The sequence below is a fragment of the Phoca vitulina genome, unplaced genomic scaffold, assembly GCF_004348235.1.
Source record: "Phoca vitulina isolate PV1807 unplaced genomic scaffold, GSC_HSeal_1.0 scaffold14, whole genome shotgun sequence".
In the NCBI taxonomy this organism is placed as follows: Eukaryota; Metazoa; Chordata; class Mammalia; order Carnivora; family Phocidae; genus Phoca; species Phoca vitulina.
In genome coordinates this window covers 19,352,174-19,376,435 of record NW_022589717.1, presented here as the reverse complement: position 1 = coordinate 19,376,435, position 24,262 = coordinate 19,352,174, and the positions used below count along the sequence as shown (strand labels likewise).

The window sequence follows — 24,262 nt, the reverse complement described above, 5'->3', positions numbered from 1 at the left end:
CCGCCATGATCCCCCAGTGGGCTGTGGGCTGGAACAAGTCCTGGAAACCTCATGTTGCAAAATCTCTTCCTAATGCCCATATTCAGTTACTTCAAGTCTGTAGCTTCCAAACAGGCCAGGGTGGGAGTATTTACTCTATGGAAATTGGCGCACTCTATAAATCACCGCTGCCCCTCCCATTCCCACCCCAGAGAAGCAGTTGTTACACATTAAGGTGCACATTACTGTCCTTAAAGGCAGAATCCCATTCAGCATGATTAGATTAAAGCCCCTGGAATTTTCTTGCCTGTGGTCTCATCTAGTCTGTGCAAGAATGAACACCCTTATCTGAGAATGTTTGAGTTTCTTCTTGGAAACATCAAAGGAAAATTCACTCTAAGAAGTGCAAAAGGTAAAAGTACAACTTTTGAAAAGAAGAATTTATGAAAATGTCCCTTGTCTCCCATGTCCCTGTGAATGGACTTTGCTTCCATGCACTTAGTTTTAAATAGTTTCCTCTCAAATTTTTTGAGCCTGTTAGCTCCAGTGTAGCCTGCCTGTTTAGGCATTGGGGCAGCAAGATTCTTAAGTCTAAACTTACTGTAAGCACAAAACATGAATTATACGCCAATTGTTAAGAATTTTAAGTGTTAAGATTCTACGTTTTAGGTGTTGGTTTGCGATTTGTCTCAAGTTTGAGACAGTGAGGTCCTTAGACATCTGAGAAGATATATTTTAAAGTCGTGAATGGTTTGAGGGAATAGGAATATTTTGGTGTTTGTTGAATAGTTATAGTTTAATGAAATTGAATTGCTTTACTGAATACTCGTGTGTGTGTGTGTGTGTGTGTGTGTATGTGTATACATACTTGGTTCTGACTACCAGTTCATGTTGTAAAAGACAGAAAAAAAAATTTTTTTTTAAAGATTTTATTTATTCATTTGAGACACAGAGATACAGAGAGAGAGAGAGAGAACATGAGCAGGGGGAGAGGCAGAGGGAGAGGGAGAAGCAGGCTCCCTGCTGAGCCAGGAGCCGGACGTGGGGCTCGATCCCAGGACCCTGTGATCATGACCTGAGCTGAAGTCAGATGCTTAACCATCTGAACCACCCAGGCGCCCCAAGACAGAAAAAATTTGATTAAGCAATGGAAAAGCCACCTCACAGACAACTACTGTTCCAGTGGAGATGTAGAATGTGCCACACTTTAACTTAAAAAACCCAGAGTTGGATTTCCAACGCGTATTTTAAGTCAGGCCCAGTGATGTGCACAATTGTGTCTATGTAGAAAGATGCTTTTCAGAAGTCCTGTTAATAGGTCTTTTGTGAAGAAAAGGAGAGGTTTGGCTTAAAAATTAAAGGTGCTGTTCTTCTCTTTTATATTCTTCCATATGTGCATCATTATTTGCCATTGGGCCTTTGAATCACTGCTTGCTGATATGGTTCAAATGCAAAGGTATAACAATGAAGATATTTTCCAAATACAACTGCCGCAGGTACTTGCCAGATGTGCTGAATCCATCCATAAACCATCTTATTCATAAAGTTTTTTCAGTAATTATAATTCTGTTATCCTCATTCAGTTTGTTCATAAATTTTTTTCAGGGCATTGAGTTCCCTCAGGCATTAGGGTACCAAGCTTCTTCTGAATATTCTTGTATTTCAAGAGCTGTGCTATTCTTCAATATCCATAATGTAAATAGGATGTAACTAGTACAACATTTATTATTTAGCGCTAAATTTATTTAAATAATTATTCATCCACAAATATTCTTATGACCAGTTGAGCATTATTATCCTCATAGATGAATGTAATTGTATACACAGGAAATTTATATACCAACTTTATTTATCTGTCAGTATCAAGGTGCTTTCTATAAATATTTGGAACAAAATAAATGACTTAAGGCTACCCAGTGATTAGCCCTCTAAAACCTCAATACCTAGCTTGACCTGTACCCGAGAAAAAGTAGAATAATAGTAATAAAACTCTGATTTGCAAGTGACTCCTAATTGTTCATCTTTTCCATTTTGACCTTCTGCAGTCTGCTCTCCATATAGAATCAGTGTAATATTCTTAAAATATGAAAAAGATCACATCAGTTCTTAGCTCAAATTGTGTAAGACTGATGAATCACAGACCTGTACCTCTGAAACAAATAATACATTAGATGTTAAAAAAAAAAAGAAGAAGAAGATAGCAGGAAGTGAAAAATGAAGGGGGGAATCGGAGGGGGAGACGGACCATGAGCAACTATGGACTCTGAGAAACAAACTGAGGGTTCTAGAGGGGAGGCGGGTGGGGGGATGGGTCAGCCTGGTGATGGGTATTAAAGAGGGCACATACTGAATGGAGCACTGGGTGTTATACGCAAACAATGAATCATGGAACACTACATCAAAAACTAATGATGTAATGTATGGTGATTAACATAACATAATAAAATTAAATTAAAAAAAAAACCCTGCTAGAGATTTCCATTGTAATTAGAGGAGACCTTACATTACCAGAGCCCTGCCTTTCTTTGACTCTACCTCCCATTTCTTTCCCCTTTATTCAGCCACTTTTTTCAGTCACTCTGGCCTCAGGGCCTTTGCCCTTGATACTGTCTTGGCCTGGAATACTATTCTGTCTTGTTTTTCATTGAGCTGGCTGCCCTTCTTCTTTTTTTTTTTTTCTTCTTTGAGCTGGCTGCTCTTCTTTATGTGGGTCTTACTCAAAGTCACCTGTGAAGAGTAGCCCACTCTCACTACCGTAGGCAAAGTATCCCCATCCAGCTATCACTTTATTCCATCACCCTAGTTCACTTTCATGCATACTTACTACTTTATCCAGTTTGGGATTTTCTCTCTCTTACTGATGGCCAGAATAAAAGTACAAGAAGTGATTATTCTGTGTTCACAACCATATTCCTCAAACTTGGGATGACAAAAGACCAACATATGCAAAGGCATGGAGAGAGGTAAGAGGAAGACAGGTTCAGGGAAATATAGTGATTTAGAGTGGCTAGATTAGGGGTAAATGTAGCAAACATCACATCCATCTCTGAAGGAGACTCTGCAGCAAAAAAAAAAAAATCCGCTTAAAAACCTAAGACTGACCTAGCAAACATGAAAGGCAGATCCCAAATGGAGGATCGCCGGTAGCAGTCAGTGTGTTTCTCAAAATGTTGGTGGTTAGTCACTATGGATGTTGTTGAATCACTGTGTTGTGTACCTGAAACTAATGTAATGTGTGTCAGCTGTACTCAAATAAAAAAATTAAATGAATAAAACATGAACCAGCTTTAACTAAAGTAACTGCATGCTTACCACATTAGAAATTAAAACTCAGAAAATTAAAAAAAATAAAGCTCAGAAGATTTTTAAACCCTTATCAATTTATTTAAAATAGCAAATAATAAACCCCTTACAGGTTAACATAAATAATGCATGTTTTAAAAGTTATTGTATTTTGGAAAACTAAAGAAGTGTACTGAGAGAGTGGCATTGTTTTACCATTTTGCAAATCCCTTTAATGTTCAATTTCTTTTAAAGATTTTATTTATTTATTTGAGAGAGAAAGAGCACACAACTGGGGGGAGGGGCGGAGGGAGAGGGAGAAACAGACTCCCTGCTGAGCAGGGAGCCTGATGCGGGGCTCAGTCCCAGGACTCTGAGATCATGACCTGAGCCAAAGGCAAATGCTTAACCAACTGAGCCACCCAGGTGCCCCTGAATGTTCAATTAATAGCAGAGATGCGTTGTCCTGTCTGCTTCTGTATGTGATCTCTGGTGAGTTCGAATTTCTTGTAGGCTCTGGAGAACTCCACTGTACACTCAGGAAAGAAGAGTAGAAATGGAAAATACCATTTTAGAATTATTATGGAAATAATCTTGACCTTGCAGATCCTCCGATTGTCCCACACTAGAGAACTGCTGATCTATGGTTTGAATAAGATGTAAAGTGCAGGCATTGTGTGTCCTAGCTACTACTCACATGTCACAGGATTCAGTGTGCGCCTGGTTTATGAGAGTAAAAGGAGCCCTCAACTTAATGAGATTGTGTTCCCAATTTTGTAAATCAATCTTTTGAAACATCAAATACATTTTTCCTATAGAAACATTGTTATGTATAGTTATTACCTTCCTGGGAAGAGTTTACAACATTGAATTGAACACCTTTGCTCTGTTAAGACAAGACTGAGTGAGCCATGCAGTAGACTGGCCACTTTGTAACAGTGTTCCTTGGAGAAGAGTCATCTGCACTTCCTGTTTAAAATGCCTCAAGCCCATTTCCCTCAGCTGCAGGGAAATTGGCAGTTTTGCTTCAATTTCCCATAGTTTTTTGTGTAGTAGATGTGTAGTATGATTTCAGCCCAAGCTGCAGGCAACACAAGAGGGGTTGAAAGTGTTGGTTTTGGAACACTGCAGATTCAAATTGAGATATTAGCTCCTTTACTTGCAGGTTGAAAGTTACTTAAAATTTAAGCCTCAGGTCATGATCTCAGCATTGTGAGGTCAAGTCCCACCTCGGGCTCCATGCCTGGCATGGAGCTTGCTTAAGATTCTCTCTCCCTCTCCTGCTGCCCCTCCCCCCATAAAAAAAAATGTGAGCCTCAGTTTTCTCATATGGTTGTTTTGAGGATTAAATGGGAAGGCAAAGCAGTGAAAGAAAATTCGGAGCGATTTAGAAACATCAATTAAAGGAACGGAAGCAAGTGGGGCCCTGGTATCAGCATTTTGAAAGCTTCTCCCGGTGATTTCTCATGGAGAGCCAATGCTGAGACCCACTGACCAGATTCTTAGATACTTTGGTAGAATTCTACAGAGAAGAAACTAGTGTGGTAGTAGAATAGAGTTACTGTAGTTACCCCTTTTTGCCCAGGGATGAACAGTCTTCATTGGATAACCTCCCTGAAAGCCCCTCCCCTCTGTGCCTGTACACACCATTTGTTTTCAGTCATACACACACACACACTCTCTCTCTCTCTCCAGGGGTTGATACTATAAATCAATTTGATCTTTACCCAGGGCTTGGTCATCTTCGTTTGGCTGGGGTTAGGAAAACCTGGGTTGTAAATGATCTCTTAAAATACTGAGTGATATCACAATAATTTTGTTTTAAAGCTACCTAGAAATTATTTAGCCTTATAGTGTAGGAACTAATGACTTTTCAGTGAGCAACAGATTAATAGACATATGCCTGTGTTGATATTACTGTTCTCCGTCTAATGGCTTGTTCATTAACTCATGACTGTGGTCTTAATTGGGGGCTGTTAATACGTAAGGATGGTGTTTTTGAGTCTGGCAATGTGATAAATTGGGTCTGTTTCTATTCCCTGAGGCTAATAGATTTTTGGCTTTTAAAACTCTCATTAAGCAGCCCTAGGGAAGACAATTAAAGTCCCCATCAGTCTGGGTTCCGAAGAGGTGCACTGCAGTGGAAGGGGCGCACACTTTGGAAGACTTTTAAACAATTTAAAGTCTGATCCGCAGCTTGTTGTTGAAGTGACCCTAGGCAGATGAATCCAGTTTTCTGAAACTAAGTTTTCTTACCTATAAAATGGACAAAGCAATAATAGTATAACACTAACTGCAGGAATTAAACGAGTAATACAAGTAAAAAAATGCATGTACCTCTGAAATAATTAACCCGTAGGTCCAGGAAAAAGAGTTGTTATTTCCTTTGATTCCATTATCCTTATCAATTTTAAGCTTTATATTATTTCTTTCCAGGGTTGAAAGTTTCTAGGGTAGCTCATACTCAGTCGAGGTCTAATGGGATCAAGGGATCAGTTCTGATGACTTTTTCCACTTTTCAGAATGGCAGCACATTTTTTTTTTTTTTTTTTTTTTTTAATATTGGGATAGTAGAGAAGAAGAAAAGGGTGATAGAAGGAGGAAGTAGTAATGGAGGTTTGACCTGACAAAAAACTGTTCATATGGATACATGATGTTTGAATTGAGCACTTATGTATTGGTATGACCATCATAGCCTCCTGTGGGGCTCTGAAAGTCAGCAGGAGTGAAGACCTCAACTGAGAATGAGCAATTATTTAGCAAATTATCAGTTAATGTGTTCGGTGCCTGTAACACCTTTTAAGATTGTATTTTTGTAGTGCAAGGAGTTCCTTTATTCTTTATTTCTGTCTTAAAAATATCCAAACATCTTAACACTTAACGCTTAAAAAAAAAAGTCTGTGGCCTGACATCATACAGCTCTTTGGAGGTTTGTCCTTATTGCTTTAGGTAAGTGCCCAGGATCGGACTTGGCTCATAGGTGCAGTACGAGAAGCCTGACGGGGTCCGAACAGCACTGCCTCTCCCAGCCTGGCGTCCCTTTCTGGAAGATCCAGAAGAGTATGATAGGCAGAGGGTCCTACTTTCAGAACAGCAGTAGAGGGACTTCTTGACTTCCTTGAAACTAGACCTGAGTTTCAGCATCTCATATTTTCACAGAACGTGTATCTTTCCAACACTCTCTGACAAAGGAAAGGAATGTCTGAAGAGATTTTTGCCGTTCAGTATTTTTTCACCTGCCTGTAATAGATCTCTGTAATAGTTGGAAAGGGAAATGGAATAAAATGTGGGTAATGGCGGGGATACTCAGAGTTATGTGACTCTGGAGCCGCATTTGCCGTCATCATTAACCCGAAGAACCACATGACTCCTGTATGACTGGTAGAATTTAGTATAATGGCGCATTCATGTAGCGACATTAGAAGTCTTAAAGAGCCACCAATTAAACATAAAGGGACCCATGTGACTAGAGAGCTGTGGTGTGAACATCCGGGCCTTAGAGAACTCTAGGACTAGATGCATCCAAACTAAGAGTGCTTATATTTGTCTTACTATTATGTCTTTTAGGCTTAGAAGCTGAAAGAATGTTCTTGTGTACACAATTTTGTATGTTTTTCTAAGATTTATGTATTTATTTTAGAGAGAACAAGGACGAGTGCATGAGTGGGGCGAGGGGCAAAGGGAGAGAATCCTCAAGCACACTCCACACTGAGGCCACAGGGGCTCCATCCCAAGACCCTGAGATCATGACCTGAGCTGAAACCAAGAGTCCCGATGCTTAACTGACTGAGCACCCAGACCCTCTAATATGTTTTGACATGTGAAAGATGATCACATTTACCTAGTAAAGACCAAGACAAATGTCAATGATTATTGGATTATTTTTGGATAGTGCTCAGGCTTCAGGGTAAACTCTGTTTTTACTAGGAGAATTGCCTGTAATTATGCATTTGTAACTGGTTTGCCAAAGACTGAACTCAGTAGACCAAAGTGTAATGAATGGCATTTCCCCCCTCTCCAATCATATTTAACTATGCTGTGTTGAATATCACTTTTTATCTCTTAACCACACATTTGGAAGATTCCTTCAATTTCCAGTAACTTTCAGATGTTAAGAAGTTCAGTTTGGGTAGGATGTGGTGGGTGGGGCAAGCAATGCTTCCTCTGACACTACCTAGAGACAAGCCCGACATACTGCAAAAATCACATTCGAATGCATCATCAAGTAAGCTGTGAAAGTAATAATGAGATAAACTAAAATCCCAGAGAAAGGAGAACCTTTTGGAGTTGAGCTATCAGGAGCTTGTGACTCTTCGGGCATTTGCTGATTTGGAGAGGAAGTTGAAGAACATGCCTTCGCCTGGACACAGAAAGAAAAATCAGTGACACTCTCAGCACGTATGTTGGAGGAAGTAAGAAACTGAGACTTCATCAGCTTCAAGTCAATGAACATTTTTTTCTCAGAAGAGACTTGCTGAATTCTGAGCTTTGCAGGAGGCCAAAGAGCCCCGCCAAAGTCTTACACAAAGCGGAGTGAAACCTCCCACCGTTTCACAGTGCTTAGGAAACAGGCAGAGAGACAGGCAAGAGAGAAAGCCCTAGAGGGAGTGGTGGTGAATTGTCAGGGAGGGACTCAAAAGCTCTTTTTCACCTGCAGGCATTTACAGACTGTTCCCGTAGCTAGAAGTCGGAGCATCAAGGCTTTGCTTAACACAGGGTGGCGGCTGGCAGACAGAGAACCCAGCAGAGATTTTGGTTTTTATGTGTAGCTGAAATGACAAATTTGGAGACCAAAGGGGACTCAAACTCGTGGCTGCTGTGCCTCTAAAAACATTTGCCAGTGTTTGAAGCTGAATGGGGCACAGTGCAAAACAGGTATGCAGAGACCTCTGAGAATCTAGCATTCTTTTCAGGTTGAGGGCCAAAGACTCCTCAACTAGAGGTTCTTGGTCGAAAGTCCTTGTTGGGGGGGTGGGGGGTGGGAATCATACGCTCTACAACATGGGTAGACTGAGTATCTTACTTAGTTCGCTAGAGCTGCCATAAGATCCTGCCATACTATGTGGCTTCAGCAACAGAAATTTATTTTCTTGAAGTACTGGAATCTGGAAGTCCAAGATCAAGGTGTTGGCAGGGATAAATTCTTCTGGGGCCTCCCTCCTTGCCTTGCAGATGGCCACCCTCTTGCCAGCTCTTCACATGGTCATCCTTTCATGTTCACACCCCTGCTGTCTCTTCCTCTTCTTATCAGGACACCAACCATATTGCGTTAGGGCCCCACTCTAATGGCTTCATTTTAACTTAATCACCCTATCTCCAAATACAATCACATTCTGAGGTACTGGTGGTTAGGGCTTCAACATGTGAATTTGAGATGAGGGTTTTGGGGGGGAATGAAGGGGTTAGAGAAGTGGAGATTCAGCCCACAACACTGGGTCTTACGCAAAAATTCCAGCTAAGCTTTGTTCCAAGTCAGTCCCTGACTTGATGAGAGCAATCCTTTCTCCACTTGCATAAGAAAGGAAAGGGCATCTCAGATAGAAAATATTATTGGGAGCTTTTACAGATGGCTTGACATTAAAAAAAAAAAAAAACAATACTAAATATCTTCATAACCAGAAGAATAAACCCCATTCCTTATCTCAAGCATGTTTATGTGCAAATAACTGTCTACCATTCTCATCTGTGACCTATTTCACTCATAAGTAGTCTTCTAGACCAGACTTTCTCAAACTTGAAGGTGAGTTTGAATTGCTTGGGAGCTTTATTAAAATGAAGACTGTGATTTGTGAAGTGAGCCTGAGATTCTGCATTTCTATAACAAGTTTGTAAGGGACGGTCCTCAGACCATCCTGACCAGCTGCAGACCAGTAGGTAATGAGTATGCACACTGAAGTTTAAGAAACATTGCCTGATAATGTCTAAGACCTTTTCCAGCTCTGAGAGTCTATTCTTTTTTTTTAAATTTGTTTTCCAAGAGTGCCTTATTCCATTGATTGACCATTGCCTCCTACATTTTTTGCAAACTTTCATAGGATTTGGACCTAGTTTATGAGGCTCACACTCAAAGCACTCTCATCTCTTTTAGAGCAGTAGTTCTTAACTTTGTGCATTGGAATTCAGTGGGGAGTGAGCCTTAAAAAATTACTGATGCCTGGATCCTTCTTGCAGAGATTCTTAATTATTTTAGAACATGGCCTGGAAACTGACATTAAAAAATATTCCAGAGGATTCTAACGTGTTGTCAAGATTAAGAACAATTGCTTTAGGGTAGGACTTTTTTCACCCCACTAAAAATAGTACTGGGCCTATTTTGAAACCTTTTTTTTTTTTTTTTTAACCAGGCTAGTTTCTGGCAAAAGTAATTAAATACTAATAATGGCCCACCTGCAAAAGACTTAGATTTTATCCATTGTTGACAACTGAAGAAATTTTCCTCAGGAATTTTTTAATCACTTGGAGGTGGATAAGTTGCTCTCCATAGACTAGGACTGTGATTTCCATTTTTTGCCAAACTCCTCTCCACCCCCTATTGTCTCACACCCAGCCCACTTCTTTCATTAACTTAATCTGTTTGGAGCCTTTGGGTAGGTGAGTTTGCAATCTCTATCTCTGTCTCTACAACACTAATTAGTAACGTAGTAAGCTAGAGATTAAACCTTTCCAAGGAGAAAATTTAAATGTACCCCCCAGGGATATTTCGTATAAAATTTTCACATCACAGAGGTGGTTTTTCTAGGTTCACTTTAAGATCCCTTCCAGCTCTAAGTTTCTATGGTATGAATCATTTCAGTTTCTACATGGGTCATTTTCTCTATCCACAAGAAAATTTAAACAGTTGGAAAGTCAATATCTGAGAGTGGCTGGTAAGTTTTACACAACTGAAGATGCTTAACAATTATTATTATATGTTTTGACCCTTGCCTTGTTATCGTTACTACCTAAGGGTGAGAAATACCTTGTCTTCTTAAATCTCTGAGATTGCCAGTGTTTATAATAGTCCACTGGATCACAATAAGTAGTTAATGCAAGTCTGCTGACATTAAAAGAGTGAATTAGGATTTAATATGAGCTATTTTGCTTTATTTCTTCATAGCCATAAATGGAATCCAAATTTTTATTCAAAATAAATGGAGGATCTAAATTATGCTGGCTACTGAAACAAATGTAAACATCCAAATTTCAGTGTTTTAGCACAGGGGAAGTTTATTTCTTGACTATTGTGGAAGGCAGAATTCTACAATGGCCCCAGGATTGCTGCCCCACGTTGTACATGTTCTAGTCCCTGGGACATACTCCTGTCATGTTACAGGGCAAAGTTGCCTAAGAAAGGGAGATTATCTGGGAGGAGTCTGTCCTAATGAGGTAAGCCTTTAAAAAGGAGAGTGGATTCTAAAGCCAGCGATCGGAAGTGTGAGAAGAATTTGGTGCAAAGTAGATTCTCTGTTGCTGGATTTGAAGATGGAGGAAGCCACATGGCATAGAATAAGGGTGGCCTCCAGGCGTTTATAGCAGCTGCCAGATGACAGTCATCAAGGAAATGGGAACCTTGGTCCTAGAGCTGCAAGGAACTGAATTCTGCTCGCAGCCTGCAGAAGCTGAGAGCAGACCTTTTCCTAGACAAGCCTGCAGATGAAGATGCAGCCTTGTAAGACCAGGGCAGAGAAGCCAGCCACCTGAGGCCCGGTCTGCTGACCTATAAAGTGTGAATTAATAAGTGGATGTAGTTTTAAGCAGCTAAGTTTGTGGCAATATGTTACACAGCAGTGGCAAACTGATGCAATCATTTAATAATCTAATACTGGGAGTGAGGCTTGGCAAATGGCTTTCTCTCATGTGTGGCTCTGCAGTCCGCCAAGGGCTGGACTCCTTGCAAGGAGAGAGAGACATTGGAGAGAACATACACTATCCACTTTTGAAAAGTCCAGATTGGTTGCAGCAAACATCACTTACGCATATATTTTATTGGTGAGGACTCGTTACATGGCTATCTGTCAAAACAAGGCATCCTGGGAATATAGTCCTATTTGAGCAGCATCCTCTCCCAAAATTAATATTGTGGAAGGGGGCTAAACATTTCTGTCCCAGTCAGGTTTTCATGTGTTTGAATATGAAGGCAGTTTGGTGTCTCATTCCAAGTGGAACAAGTAACAAATAAACGTGATGAAAGTATATATTCTAATTTGAGATACAGAGAGAATTAGAGTAACATTTTTATTAGGAAAGAAGGATGCGCTTCAATGACACATTCGTTATCAGAGGCCCCATCAGATGTGACAGTGGTCTAAGAAGAAGATCTGGGTCCTTTCCCTGCCCGGAGGGTGTTCCACGCTGTAGCAACACCATCCCCTCTGCCTTCCAGCTGAGCCCTTCCAAGGAAAAGTTGCTCCTTCTTCACCGAATAGTGAGGAGATGCACTTGCACAAGGGCCAGGCATGGACACCCTGGTGCACAGAGTCATGGCAGCATGGCCTTCCCCTTCTCTGGATCTGGATACTCAACGATGCCTGGCATTCTTCTCACCTATGAAGAATACAGCGGTCCCCACCATCCTCCTGCACTCCGGGCAGCAGTACCCATGCTCTTTGTAACAAGGCTGGCAGTATAAGGAGTGTTTTTCCCTGGATTAGAGCATTGGAGTGCTATATTCATCCATTGCAGGGGTAGCTTCTTGCTTGGGAACCATTAAAGTTTATGAACCAGTCTATAGGGATTTTATGAAAGATTGAGTATAAGTCACTATATGCTACCTGGTTTTTTTTTTTCCTTTCTTCAAGGTAAATTTAGTATCTAGACATTTGAGCTTATGAAAAAAGAAATGAATTGGTTTTACAAGAAACTTAAGAAATATTCAAGATGGAATATATAATCTACATGATCACTTCTATTAAGTGATCTTTCTTTCTTTGGTATCATAAAAGTCTAGACAAGAGGAAGTTATAAGAACTTTAAATGTGTAGTCAGGCAGACATTCTTATGTTCCAGGAAGGACAGGGGGTGGGGTATGATAAAGAAAACCAGAGAGAAGGATTGCTAATAAGACCAAAAAAGGGAAAATGAATTCCAAAGGAAGGCCAGTAAATCTCAGGAGGCATGACATTGCCCATGAACTGGAATATTCCAAATGTTACAGTGACAGCCATTGCTTCATCCCTTCCTCAACAAGAGGCCTCATCTAAATCTGTCCAGGGTTTTGTTTTTGTTTTGTTTTGTTTTGTTTTCAGTGACCTATTCCTCCAGTCTTCCTATCCCCCGTCTCTATCCTACTCTTTCTCCTCTGTCTCCTCCCGCCTCCTTTCTCCTTTCTTTTTCTCCCTTCCCCCCTCATTTCCTCTCTTTCTTCTTCCCTTTTCTCTCACTGCCTCCTTTCTTCCCTCTCAGTGTCAGGTACTGTTTCAAGTGCTGAAAAGATGTACTACAACAACCTATGAGGTCTGTTAGTAACCCTATGCTAAAGATAACCAACATAAAGACAAAAGACAACTGGCATAAAGTGGTTAAATAATTCTCCCACTATGACTCGGGGCAGAGTTGGGATGCTTCAAGGGGCTCTGATAATGTCACTCCTCTACTCAAATGTCTTACATGATTTCCTATTGCCTATGAATTGCATAAAGCCCCAATTCTATAACATGATAGGTAGCAAATGGCTGCAACTTTTCTCCCCAAACATATTTAACTCTTGCCATTTCCCCGAAGGCCCCCCTGTTATGGTATTATCAGAATACTCACTCTTTCCTAAACACAAATGGTCTTTTACAACTCCATGACACATGCCCATTATACAACACCCTGTTTGCTTTGTCATGATCTTTCTTGCCTAAAACTCCTACTCATCCTTCAAAACCCAGACTACTTCTGTGAAGCCTCTCCTGACATTCACAGTCTGAATGATTCCTTACTCTGCATGCCCACAGAAAAATGCTCACATTTCTGTAATAGCATGTATTACATTGTACTGGATTTATTAATATATTTGCCCCACCCACTAGTCTCTGAAGTTCCAAAGAGAAGGAATGGGACCTTATTTACTGGCAAACCCAGTGTTTGCCACCTAGTATGTGTTCACTGTAATGAGGGATATATATTATGCAGGAAAAAGCACCATCAATGTGTAACCTATATACCACGCATCTGTAGCATTGACCATAAGTATAAAAGTTTTAGACCTATACATATAGACTATCTTAAATGTTTCATATGAAAATCTGACTTTATTTTTTTTAAAAGATTTTATTTATTTATTTGAGAGAGAAAGAATGAGACAGAGAACATGAGAAGGGGAGGGTCAGAGGGAGAAGCAGACTCCTTGCTGAGCAGGGAGCCTGATGTGGGACTCGATCCTGCGACTCCAGGATCAGGACCTGAGCCAAAGGCAGACACTTAACCAACTGAGCCACCCAGGCACCCTGAAAATCTGACTTTATAAAATTTAAAATTGGTTTGTAAAAGTTCTGTTTTTCAATTCCTCTAAATCAGGAGCTCTGCTAGTGTTTTAAGCATGCCTTGATTTAGGAAATTATGACATACATGTATTTTTTAAAAATACTTGTATCATGTAAAGGGAAGTTCATTCTTTATCTCTCTCTTCTTCATACATGTACACACATTGGAAATGGCAAACTAGTCTATGAATATCTTTCAATTTTTAATAATATACAACTTTGGGTTAAGAATCTTTTTTCCCCCTTCTGTAACAGTTTATTTTTTTTTATAAGGAATAAGTGTTCTACTGATAAAATCAATATCAATTTAAAGACCATATTGCAGTAATTGTCTATATTATTCTACCTTATTTAACATTATATCCAACATTATATTACACAGTATATCATTATATCATATCACTGTATATGTTTATATATAAAGTGTATGTATGTATACATATACATACACTTTATGCTGTCCTATATATGTTGACCTCCACCACGGTCTGACTTCTTTCACTTTATTTCTAAATTCAAGCATATCCTTTGGATAATGTTATTTGGATGGCAAATATTTTCTTAAAATGATGCATAAACATATATATGTGTGTGTGAATGGATTGCATGTGTATGAATATATATTCACTATATACATAGTCCATTCTAATATATATTAGATACACATTTTTATATATACAAAATGTATACTATATACATATATATGTACACTATATATATGTACACGTGTATATATATGTACACTTAATATATTATATACGTATATATACAACTTATATATATAATGTGTGTGTGTGTGTGTGTGTGTGTGTGTGTGTGTGTGTATACAGTAGTCCCCCCTAATCCATGGGGATACTTCTAAACCCCCGGTAGATGCCTGAAGCCACAGATAATACCAAACCCTACATATACTGTATTTTTTCCTATACATACATACCTATAATAAAGTTTAATTTCTAAATTAGGTGCAATAAGAGTTTAACAATAACTAATAATAAAATAGAATAATTATAACAATATACCGTAATAAAAGCTATGTGTGTGTCTCTGAAAATATTGTATTATATTCACCTTTCTTATGATGATGTGAGATGGTAAAATGTCTATGTGCTGAGATGAAGTGAGGGGAATGACATAGGCATCGTGATGGAGCATTACATTGACATTGACCTTCTGATGATACATCAAAAGGAGGATCCTCTGCTTCCAGAGAAGGGTGGTTGACTGTGGGTAATAATGAAACCATGAAAAGTGAAACTGTGGATGAGGGCAAGAACTAGTCCCTCTCTCTCTCTCTCTCTCTCTCTCTATTTCTCTCTGGTTTCTGTTTCAAAATCACACAGAAAATGTTTGTTTTTCTCTGTAGGTTCGAACCCACTGTCCTACCTGAACATACACACACACACACACACACACACACACACACACACAGAGAGAGAGAGAGAGAGAAAGTATATAGTCTGTGTGTGTGTGTGTGAGAGAGAGAGATGGATCATACTCTATATGGATCACACACTATATGGTCCATTACAGTCCCCTGTTAATACATAGATTCCTCATCCTTTGAGGCCAGCTAATGATTTTCAGATAATGAGACTGAATGGTACATCTGAACATTCTAGACCAAAGAACATTAATGCAGCTACCACACTGCAAATGCTCTTAGCCGGTGAGCACTCTGTTACGAAATCCTGAATTGAGTGTGTTCTGCAAATTGTGTTGTTTACTCTGTTGGGATCTCTACCGTCATTTATTTTGTGCTCTGGTGAACAATTTTGAGTCGTAATGACTGACAAATTGTGCAAGTGATAGTGCTAGATCTGTCATAAAGACAGAAAGAGCATTAAGCTGGAAGTTAAAATGCACTGTTTTACCCATGGCTTGAGGCTTTTTCCAAGGAAATGGAAACCGTGTTAAAGATGAGTAGGCCCTTAGGAGCTAGTTCAAGTCTTTTGACATTATGAGCAGTATTATAAGTATCCCTTCAACCTGGGAGAATTGACCAGGTAGTCAGGTATGTCAGGACTTAAAGGATTTCAAGAGAATCATGATTGGCAGTGTTGCACCTCCAAAGGGATTTTGTGAAAATGACCCCTAAAATATTGATTGATCGTGTGTTTCTGGGGTTCCTCTCTCCCATCCATCCCCCATTTCCTCTGCTCTCCAGTTAGAGTATGCTTGTCTATTGCCCTGTATTCATTTAACTTGTTTATCTAATCCTTACTTTAAATTAAGATATACTAGATTTAGGTTTTATGTGTTTCTTGCTTTTACTAGCTTTTTCTTAAGTGAGAAAGAGCGCCGTGATTTCATTTGAAACATTTTTTTCTTAAATAGAGAAACATTGACTCAGCTGTACATTAGAATCAATATCTGGGGGCAGGAGAGAGCACCAGGAGTTTGAAAGGTCCCCGGGTGGCTCTAATGCACAGCCAGGATTAAGGATCACTGCTCAGTAGAAGATATATGTCTACTTACCATCTAAGGAGTTGATATTTCACTTGGAACACTTTCAAACGTATGAAAAGCTTCCCCAGATGACTGATTATTTTATATTATTTCCCTCTCCCCGAGTTGAGAGTTAGTCTTCAAATGAATTTAGATAATGGTATCTGACAATTTGGCCCAGAACTCTCAAGTGGGAGGGATATCCTATAAAGACTGTGGGTTTTGGTGCTCATTTGGAAAATAAATATTTATTGAGCTTGCATGGAATAACTTTCTCTATATCAACTCTCTCCTTCCCCTTGAATATTGAATGAGGGCTGCTTTTTGAGGAGATTAAAGGTGATTCACCTTAAGCCCAGATATCTCTGTATTTGACGAGGGGTGCTGGGGTGAGGACCTGGCAGTTCTGTCTGCTTAGGAAAAGCAGGAAGCCTAGTGCCCATAAAAGCGCCCCTTTGCGGTGCTGCGGCAGGTAGTACACACAGGTACTTTCAGTAATGATTAACCCCAGAGTCTGAATTGATGCCCGATGACGGAAAATGACATCCAGCACCTGTGCGAAACTTCTGCACTGGTTTCTATTTCAAAATCACACAGAGAATGTTTGTTTTTCTCTGTAGGTTCGAACCAGTGTCCTACCTGAACATAAGGATCCCCTGCCAGAGGTTGGGGTAAGTGTTTCTTATGTTTCCAAAAAGCACATGTATCACTTCTAAGTTTATCATTTGGATTTTCGCTGGCTCTCTGTTGTTTGATAGCTGACAAAGGAAACTGAGTGAAATTAACAGGGGTTGACTACGCAAGGGGGCACTGTCACGTATTTGGTGAATTATTTGGAATTCACTCCTTGTCTCTTGAAAATCATCCTCAAATGAATTCATATTTAGTTTCGCTGGCTAGAGACGAGTCTAGAAACTGCCCTGCAGGCAGCCGAGAACCAGTCGGAGCCAACGTTACTGGACCAACGGAAGGCTAGGGAAATAGCCGAGGTGAGCTCTGCCATTCAGGAAGGAGGCAGAGAACTAACTAGCCGCGGGACTGTGCTGTTCTCTGCTTCCTGCTGCTTCAACACTGTAACGCGGGTCCAAACAGAAGCTGCCACCAAAGTGCAGTCCAGTGCTGCAAAATCCTGCAAAAGTTTTCCTGCTGCATCTGAACAGCACATCTACTGCTTTTAGAAATTGGAAGAGCGGGAAGAGAGTAATGTACGTTTTGCTTAGGTAAGCCAGGAGTAGGTGGTGGCGGCTCCTGAGGGAGAGCCCAGCAGGCTGAGTCCCTGGGATCTGTGCAGAGAGATGGAAAAAGCCTAGAAATAAGTTGGGTCTAAAGAGGACATGGGACTGAGCCAACTGAAAGGCCTATTGGAAATTCCCAGCAATCCTATAGGCAGTTGACAGCCTTCTTCCAAAAGTTGATGTGTGGAGCAGTGTCCTATGTACTGATCATTTCGTCATTGGCAACAGCCACCGTCTGAACCTGCCAACGGAGCTCTCAAATATATGCACCAAAGCGTGAGTTGAATTGACTGAGAAGAATATCAGCCATCTCTGCATTTGATTGTGAAGGAGAAGGAATAGGGCACTTTGTGTTCTCTCATGCCTATCAGGAGCTTCTGGTTTTTTCCTGGGGACAGGTTGAGTCTCTTTGACTCAAGTGAATTTTCATGCTTTCTTTCCTACCTGGCCCTTCAAACTTCTTGTATGTTTAGCTTAGTTTCTCCAAAGGGACCAGCAAGTTCTTTCCAGCCTCAGGCCCTTCATTGCTGCAGGTCACAGGAACCTTTCCCTGCCCAGCGCTGCTCCCGCCTACCTCCCTCCCCCTGCTCAGGGCTGGGGGCCCAGGGCTCTGACCACCCCAGATGTGTTCCTTCAAATGGGAACTTCCACTGCAAGCTGTCATCACACCCTTTCTACTTCCTTTTGAAATTTGTTAACTATTAACTTAATGCATTACTTCATAAGGAATTTTATTTAATTTTTGAGGTTCAAGAAAGATGAGCTGGTTTAATTTTTTTCCTCCTCCAGCTGCTCATTCCCACAACTGCTCAGTGTTAAATCCCCGTTGCTTGAAGTTTTAAGGACATCTTGGCCTAACTATGTACATTTCCATTTTTTCTCTCATTCAAATTCTTGAAATACATCTTACTCATTTTAAAACTTGAGTTTCTTCCCTGATTTTAAATTGTTTTCTTCCCCCCTCTCCTCCCATCATCTCCCACTATAGGGTAGACATCCACGTACCTCTAGCTTCATGTAGTGGCAGGGGGCGCAGAGTCCGATTCTCACACAGGTCCTGCCTCTCACTGCTCATATGGTGGCAAGGAGAGAGGAATGGGGAGAGGTTCCTTCTGTTCCTGCCCACAGTGAGACTGTGGTTCCCTTTCTGCTGGTTTTGATATTGCTCAGGCTAACTCTGCCTGTCAGCATGGGGCAGATACTGAAATGCTGTATCTGTTACGAGCACAGCTGTAGGTATTTCTGGAGACCTTATGGGCTCCTTCCTATGGCATATTTCCCTACCATGGGGAATTTGTCCTGGCTCGATGTTCTCCACCGCCCAGGCTCACCCTGCACTCTCTTGCTGCTGAGACCTACTTTTCCAGCATGTAATGCGTGTTCGGCCACTCTCAGGGCTGCGTGGCGCAGATGAAAGGCACGTGTATTTGCCATGCCACACAGAAGAGGTGCAGGCTGTCCTGCCACTGTTTCCTCTCTTGGCTCAGCATCTCTCTGCTGACACTTTCTACAAGCCCTGCCAGTGTCAGGGGCTAGACCATCAGTGATTTTCAAAGGAGAGACAATCTCTAGTCCCCAATGTAGTGGAACTAAAGATGCTTTGGACACCCCCAAGCTTGATAATTGATGTTTTGGGACCAGACTCCTCTGACTTTGAGGTGTCTTCCTAAATGTGATATAACAAAGAGATTAGCCTCATTTCCTAAATAGTGCATCTTCCGAAACGCTCACCTTCCCTCTCCTCTAACACTACCTTTATATCAACTGGGTGTGTCATGGTTACTAATAGGCCAGTTTCTCTAAATTGGCTTCTTTTTTTTAAATTTATTTTTTATTTGAGAGAGAGAAAAAGAGAGAGAGAAGGTGCGTGTGGGCGCATGCGCGGTGGGGAGGGGCAGAGGGAGAGGATCTCAAGCAGACCCTGGGAGCTGAGCACAGAGCCCGATGCGGGGCTCCATCTCACGACCCTGAGATCATGACCTGAGCCAAAACCAAGAGTCAGATGCCTAACTGACTGAGCCACCCAAGCACCCCATGAATTAATTTTTAAAAGTCAAAGTAGTACCCATAGTAACGTAGTCCATATTGGTTTTTTTTTTTTTTTTAGCTTTAATATTGAACACAGATTGTGTTTAATGCAATTTTGTATTTAAAAATTCTATATTACAGTTAGTTGAAAACAGCTTAAAAGTAATTACTGAAAAAATGCTGATACCCTTAATGATAGGACAATTTGAGACATTTAAACATATCACTTTCTCAACTATATTCCAATTGGGACTGATTAAGAGATCCCCAGGAGTTAAAGGTCTGTAGCCTATGGGTCAAATTCACCAACTGTCTGTTCTAAATACATTCATTTATGCATTGTCTACGGCTGTTTTCTCACTATCATAGCAGAGACATCATGACCTGAGCTGAAATCAAGAGTTGGACACTCAACTGAGTCAGCCACCCAGGCACCCCTAAATTGGCTTCTTTTTAAGCATTGTGAGGAGGTTGCTAGCTCCAAGCACTAAAGGTTCTCTAACTGATACCATGGTGCATTTGGTATATTGTCTTTGACAAAGACTCAGCTATAATTCTTGGGTCAAAAGAAAATTCTCAATTGACATTCTGTGACATATCTATTATATCAGTTAGGAATGCATTCAGAAGCAAGTAACCTGACAAACAGTGGCTTAAAAGTAACAGACTAATTTTTCTCATGTTAGAAAAAGTTTTGGGGTAATTGCCCAAGGCTGTAACTACTCAAAAATGACTTCGAGCAACCAGGTTCTATCTACCTTCCTGCTCCTCCTTTGTTATTGTCCTAACCACTTTGTTATTCAGTCTAACCACTGAACCTTCAGAAAACTGAAGGACAAAAGGCAGCTGATCTTGTTCCTTCAATTCTGGGAAACAGTAACTTTTGATGAAATTTCAATTGTTATACTGCTGAGTACCTATCACTAAGAAGACAGGAGTCCCCAAGCAGAAGAGAATCTGGGTCAGTTCCCATTGGAACAAAATCAAGGTGCTATTAGTAATGAAAAGTGAGCAAAATAGGTATTAGATATTGGTAATGTCTGCACACTCCTCCTACATGTTAAACTCCATGATAGCAAAGAGCCTATTTATTTTGTTCACTCTAACAGCCCTAGCTTTGTGCCTGGAAACTAGTAAATTATGATATATGTATTGAATGAATTAGAAAGCATACCATGATTTTGGTTTGCCAACCATCTTAAATATTTTAGAACCACCAGAATGAAAGGGGGAGGCATCTAAAAACAATTGCAATAGTATATAAATTTTAATAATAGTAAAAATCTAGTACACTTTATGACACATCAGAACTCAATAAAATGGCAATTATATTGTAGACTTAAATCTCAAGTATAGTAAGAATGAGCCTAAATAAGAACAAATCCAAGTCCACATGCCTTGGCATTCTAATACCCTCAGAGTACACAATATTCTAGATAGAGAAGAATTGCCACATCTTAAGCACCTATCATGTACCCCTGGTTAATATATATCTCATCACTTAATCCTCAAAATATTTCTTTGGACACTACACAAGGGGTCTGAGAGTTTGAGCCCTTGGCCAAGACTTGGCCCTGCCATTACAACCTGCTAAGGACTCTAGCTCTTGACTACTGATTTTAAAAATGAGCTGAAACTTTTTATTATAAATAGTTCAAATATGTTCTGTACATTTCTTTGCATTCTTAAGCAGTATCCATTGGCTGCACCCAAACCTTTTGTTGATGTCTTAGTGAAGCAGATACCAATCTGTGCTGAGACCTTTTGAGGTATATTCACAGTAAATATGTAATTTTTAAATATATGACTTTACCCTAAAATGCTTTGTAATGTTCTCTTTGGACTGTTTGTCCACTTTTAATAGATTTCCTCCCAAGTCTTTTTTTTTTTTTCCTTATTTTTTTTTCGCTGTGAGTAGTTCATGTGTCTTATTTCCCTTCCTATTTGATGGGGAACCATGTAACCATATCTGTTAGGGTTGACAGGGAAGAAAAAGTACACGGGCTATGAAAAAAAGGCCTGTGCTGTAAGTTACATGTAGGAGGTGTTGGGTCTCGGCCTCATACTATCCCCTTCAGCTCTTCCAAGGCCTTTCAAACTTGTACGACAGTTCCTGTATATAGTTTTATAAGAATAGGTAAAGTAGTATTGATATATTCATTTAACCTCTAAACCAGCATTTTTCCGTGGAAATACGTGTGCCACAAATGTGTGCCACATACGTAATTTTACAGGCTTTTAAAAAATTAAAAAGACACAGGCAAGATGAATTTTAATATTTTGTTGAACCCAATATATACAAACTGTAATCATTTCAAAATGTAATCAGTACAAGAAATTATTAATACTCTATTTCACACTCTTTTTCTCATACCATGTTGTTTAAATGTGATGTGTATTTTATACTTACAGCACATCTCAATTCAAAGTAGCCACAAGGCCAGTGCTTGAACTAGTGGCTACCCACTGGATCGTACAGCTCTAGACAGGACTTGGAAAAGCTCGGGAGGCTCTTAGAAATTGTCGTCTAAAGGAAACCTATGCTTTGATTAAAGGCTTTGCGAGATGAACATAGGTGATGGAGGTTTGGCCAGCTCGCGGCAAGGTGTACAGGGCTGTACCTCTTCTGGCCCCTTGTATAGTACAGCTCAACCAGGGACCATTGAGGGCCTGCTGCAGAGAGGTGTGCAACCCCAGAAGCATTCTGAATACTTGTGACTTGCTCAGAGTCCCTGCAAGGGCTGGTAGGATAAACTGTTTATTTGTACACTCTGTATAGAGAGCAACCAAGGATTGAGGCAGATGCCCCACTTTTTTTCGCCCTGCTTGATATCACTCTCCAGCCAGGTGAGTGAGTGAAATTGTGCAGGAAGCCATTGAGTGATCCTCTGCTTTGGGTGCTTGCACCAAAATGATCCTTGTGAGTGTCATACTCCCATGAGCAGGCAAAAAAGGTCGGAGCCACATGCTGAGCAGACAGAGAGCCTGGCAGAAGGAGAGGGAATGGCCACCTGTCCTGGAAATAAAGCCCAGTGTAATGGGGATAAAAGAATGCTGGACTGAAAAGCAAGAAACCTGGATTCCAACTTGGCCTCTGCATATTAACTAGTTCTGGGACCAAGTGTAAGCCAGTTAACTTCCTTTAACTTCCTATCTTCCCAGCAATGTACTGAGGGCTTTGCCTAGCTTACTTTGATTCTTAAAACTATGAGAATGATAGAGTTATCACATGCAACTTTTTCCTACAGCAGTTATAACTGGGAATGGTGAAGTAACTCGTTCAAGACCACAGATTTGTAAGAGAGAAGACAGAGAAACAAGGCCTGACAATACCCATTAGTGGATAGCTAGTCTGGGGGCTGGGAGAAGTGATTTAATTGCCCAGATTTCCATTTTTGGACAGAATAAAATGACACTCCAGACCTCTGATCTCCAACTCCAGGGAGACTAATTTTTTGGTTTGTCTTTCACATTTTTCCACTGATATTAGAGCTCCCAGTTTAAAGATGAGAATTTTAGAAACAGCCCTGAAGAAGAGATGGAAAAGCTTGTTCCTTGAGTTACATTTGAAATATAAAAATTTTTAAAGATGTCTCTCAAATTCCATGGTTATGATTACAGTGATAGCAAAGATAAAATAGCTTTATATTAAGTTATTCTTTTACGTTAGCATTAGCGTGCTATTTTCCCTCCATGGGGACTTAGGTTCCAGCAACAGAAAAGACTGTTTCCCTCTAATTCATTCTTTTACAGGAGTCCAGTCAATATCCATGTATATGAGTGATGTGTTTTATTTATGTTGAGGGGAAGCAAATACAAAAACACCTGCCAGAAAGTAAATATAGAGGCAATTCCATTGTTAGTGTTGCAACGTGGGACAATTATACCCTGTCTTTGGAGATTTCATTAATGCGCTTTATGCCACAGGGAGTCCCCATGGACAGTGATTTGTAGAATAAAGAAGATAATCTTTATACCTAAATAACACCTCCTCGGGTTTGACATGTTTTCATAATGCAGTGCTGTAATGTCATTACCTAAATTAGTTTTTCACAAGTCGTATGAGTTCCGTAAAATCTCTTACTATCCTTTGAGATGAAGCCTGTGGCTGCCGGTTATGGTAGAAAAAGTTTGACTCCTGGGCGTTGTCCTGGGCCCGCTGCCAGCAGGTACAGTGAGGCAGTAGGCATACCCTGCAGCCCCTCTGTTCGGGGCCCTGGGCTTGGCTCAGGGATGGACAAGCCAGAGTCCTGCTTCCACGGCAGCTCCTGATCTGGTGGACAGAGGAGACATTCAGTGGCTGTGGTCACAACTCTACAGGCAGCTGGGCCTCATGGGGTGTGTGTAGCTCATGTCTGAAAATAGCCACTCCACCTGTCTCTCATTCCACTCTGGGGCATCTGTCACTTTTATTGATGAAAAGACCTCAGTAACATTCATGACATGTGCAGTTTGTTTTATTAATTTCCAAACCATCCATACCTTCAAAATCTCAAAAGGCAGAGAGAAAATCATCTGAAATTTTGGGGCATCATGAAACCTCTCCTCAGTGAAGAGTTTTCTTTGAATGAGGATAAAGAATGAGGAGTAGGAATTTAAAAACCCTGATAATCAGGGAAAGAGGAAGTGAGATAGACATCTGTTTAACTACAAAATCCTACAATGAAATTCACTACAACGATACACAATCCGCACACTAAAATTATTTTGATTTCCCACATTTCAGCAAATTACAGTACTTTGTAAATACCTGCGGAAAGAACATTCTAATATCTATATCTAGTAGAGTGACTAACCTGAAAGCTAGTTTTTATGCCAGTCGTTCATTCATTTATTGTCAGCAAA

At 40.4% G+C, this 24,262-nt stretch overlaps 1 protein-coding gene across 7 annotated transcripts in view; it reads left to right on the top strand.

The window, feature by feature from the left end:
* Positions 1-24,262, top strand: part of INPP4B (inositol polyphosphate-4-phosphatase type II B) — a 797,414-nt gene that overhangs the window by 505,211 nt on the left and 267,941 nt on the right. For all 7 annotated transcript variants that reach the window (XM_032412907.1, XM_032412905.1, XM_032412906.1 and 4 more), the window contains one exon: positions 16,775-16,825. In XM_032412907.1, coding sequence (XP_032268798.1) covers positions 16,775-16,825 — 51 coding nt within the window. The remainder of the gene's footprint in view (positions 1-16,774; positions 16,826-24,262) is intronic.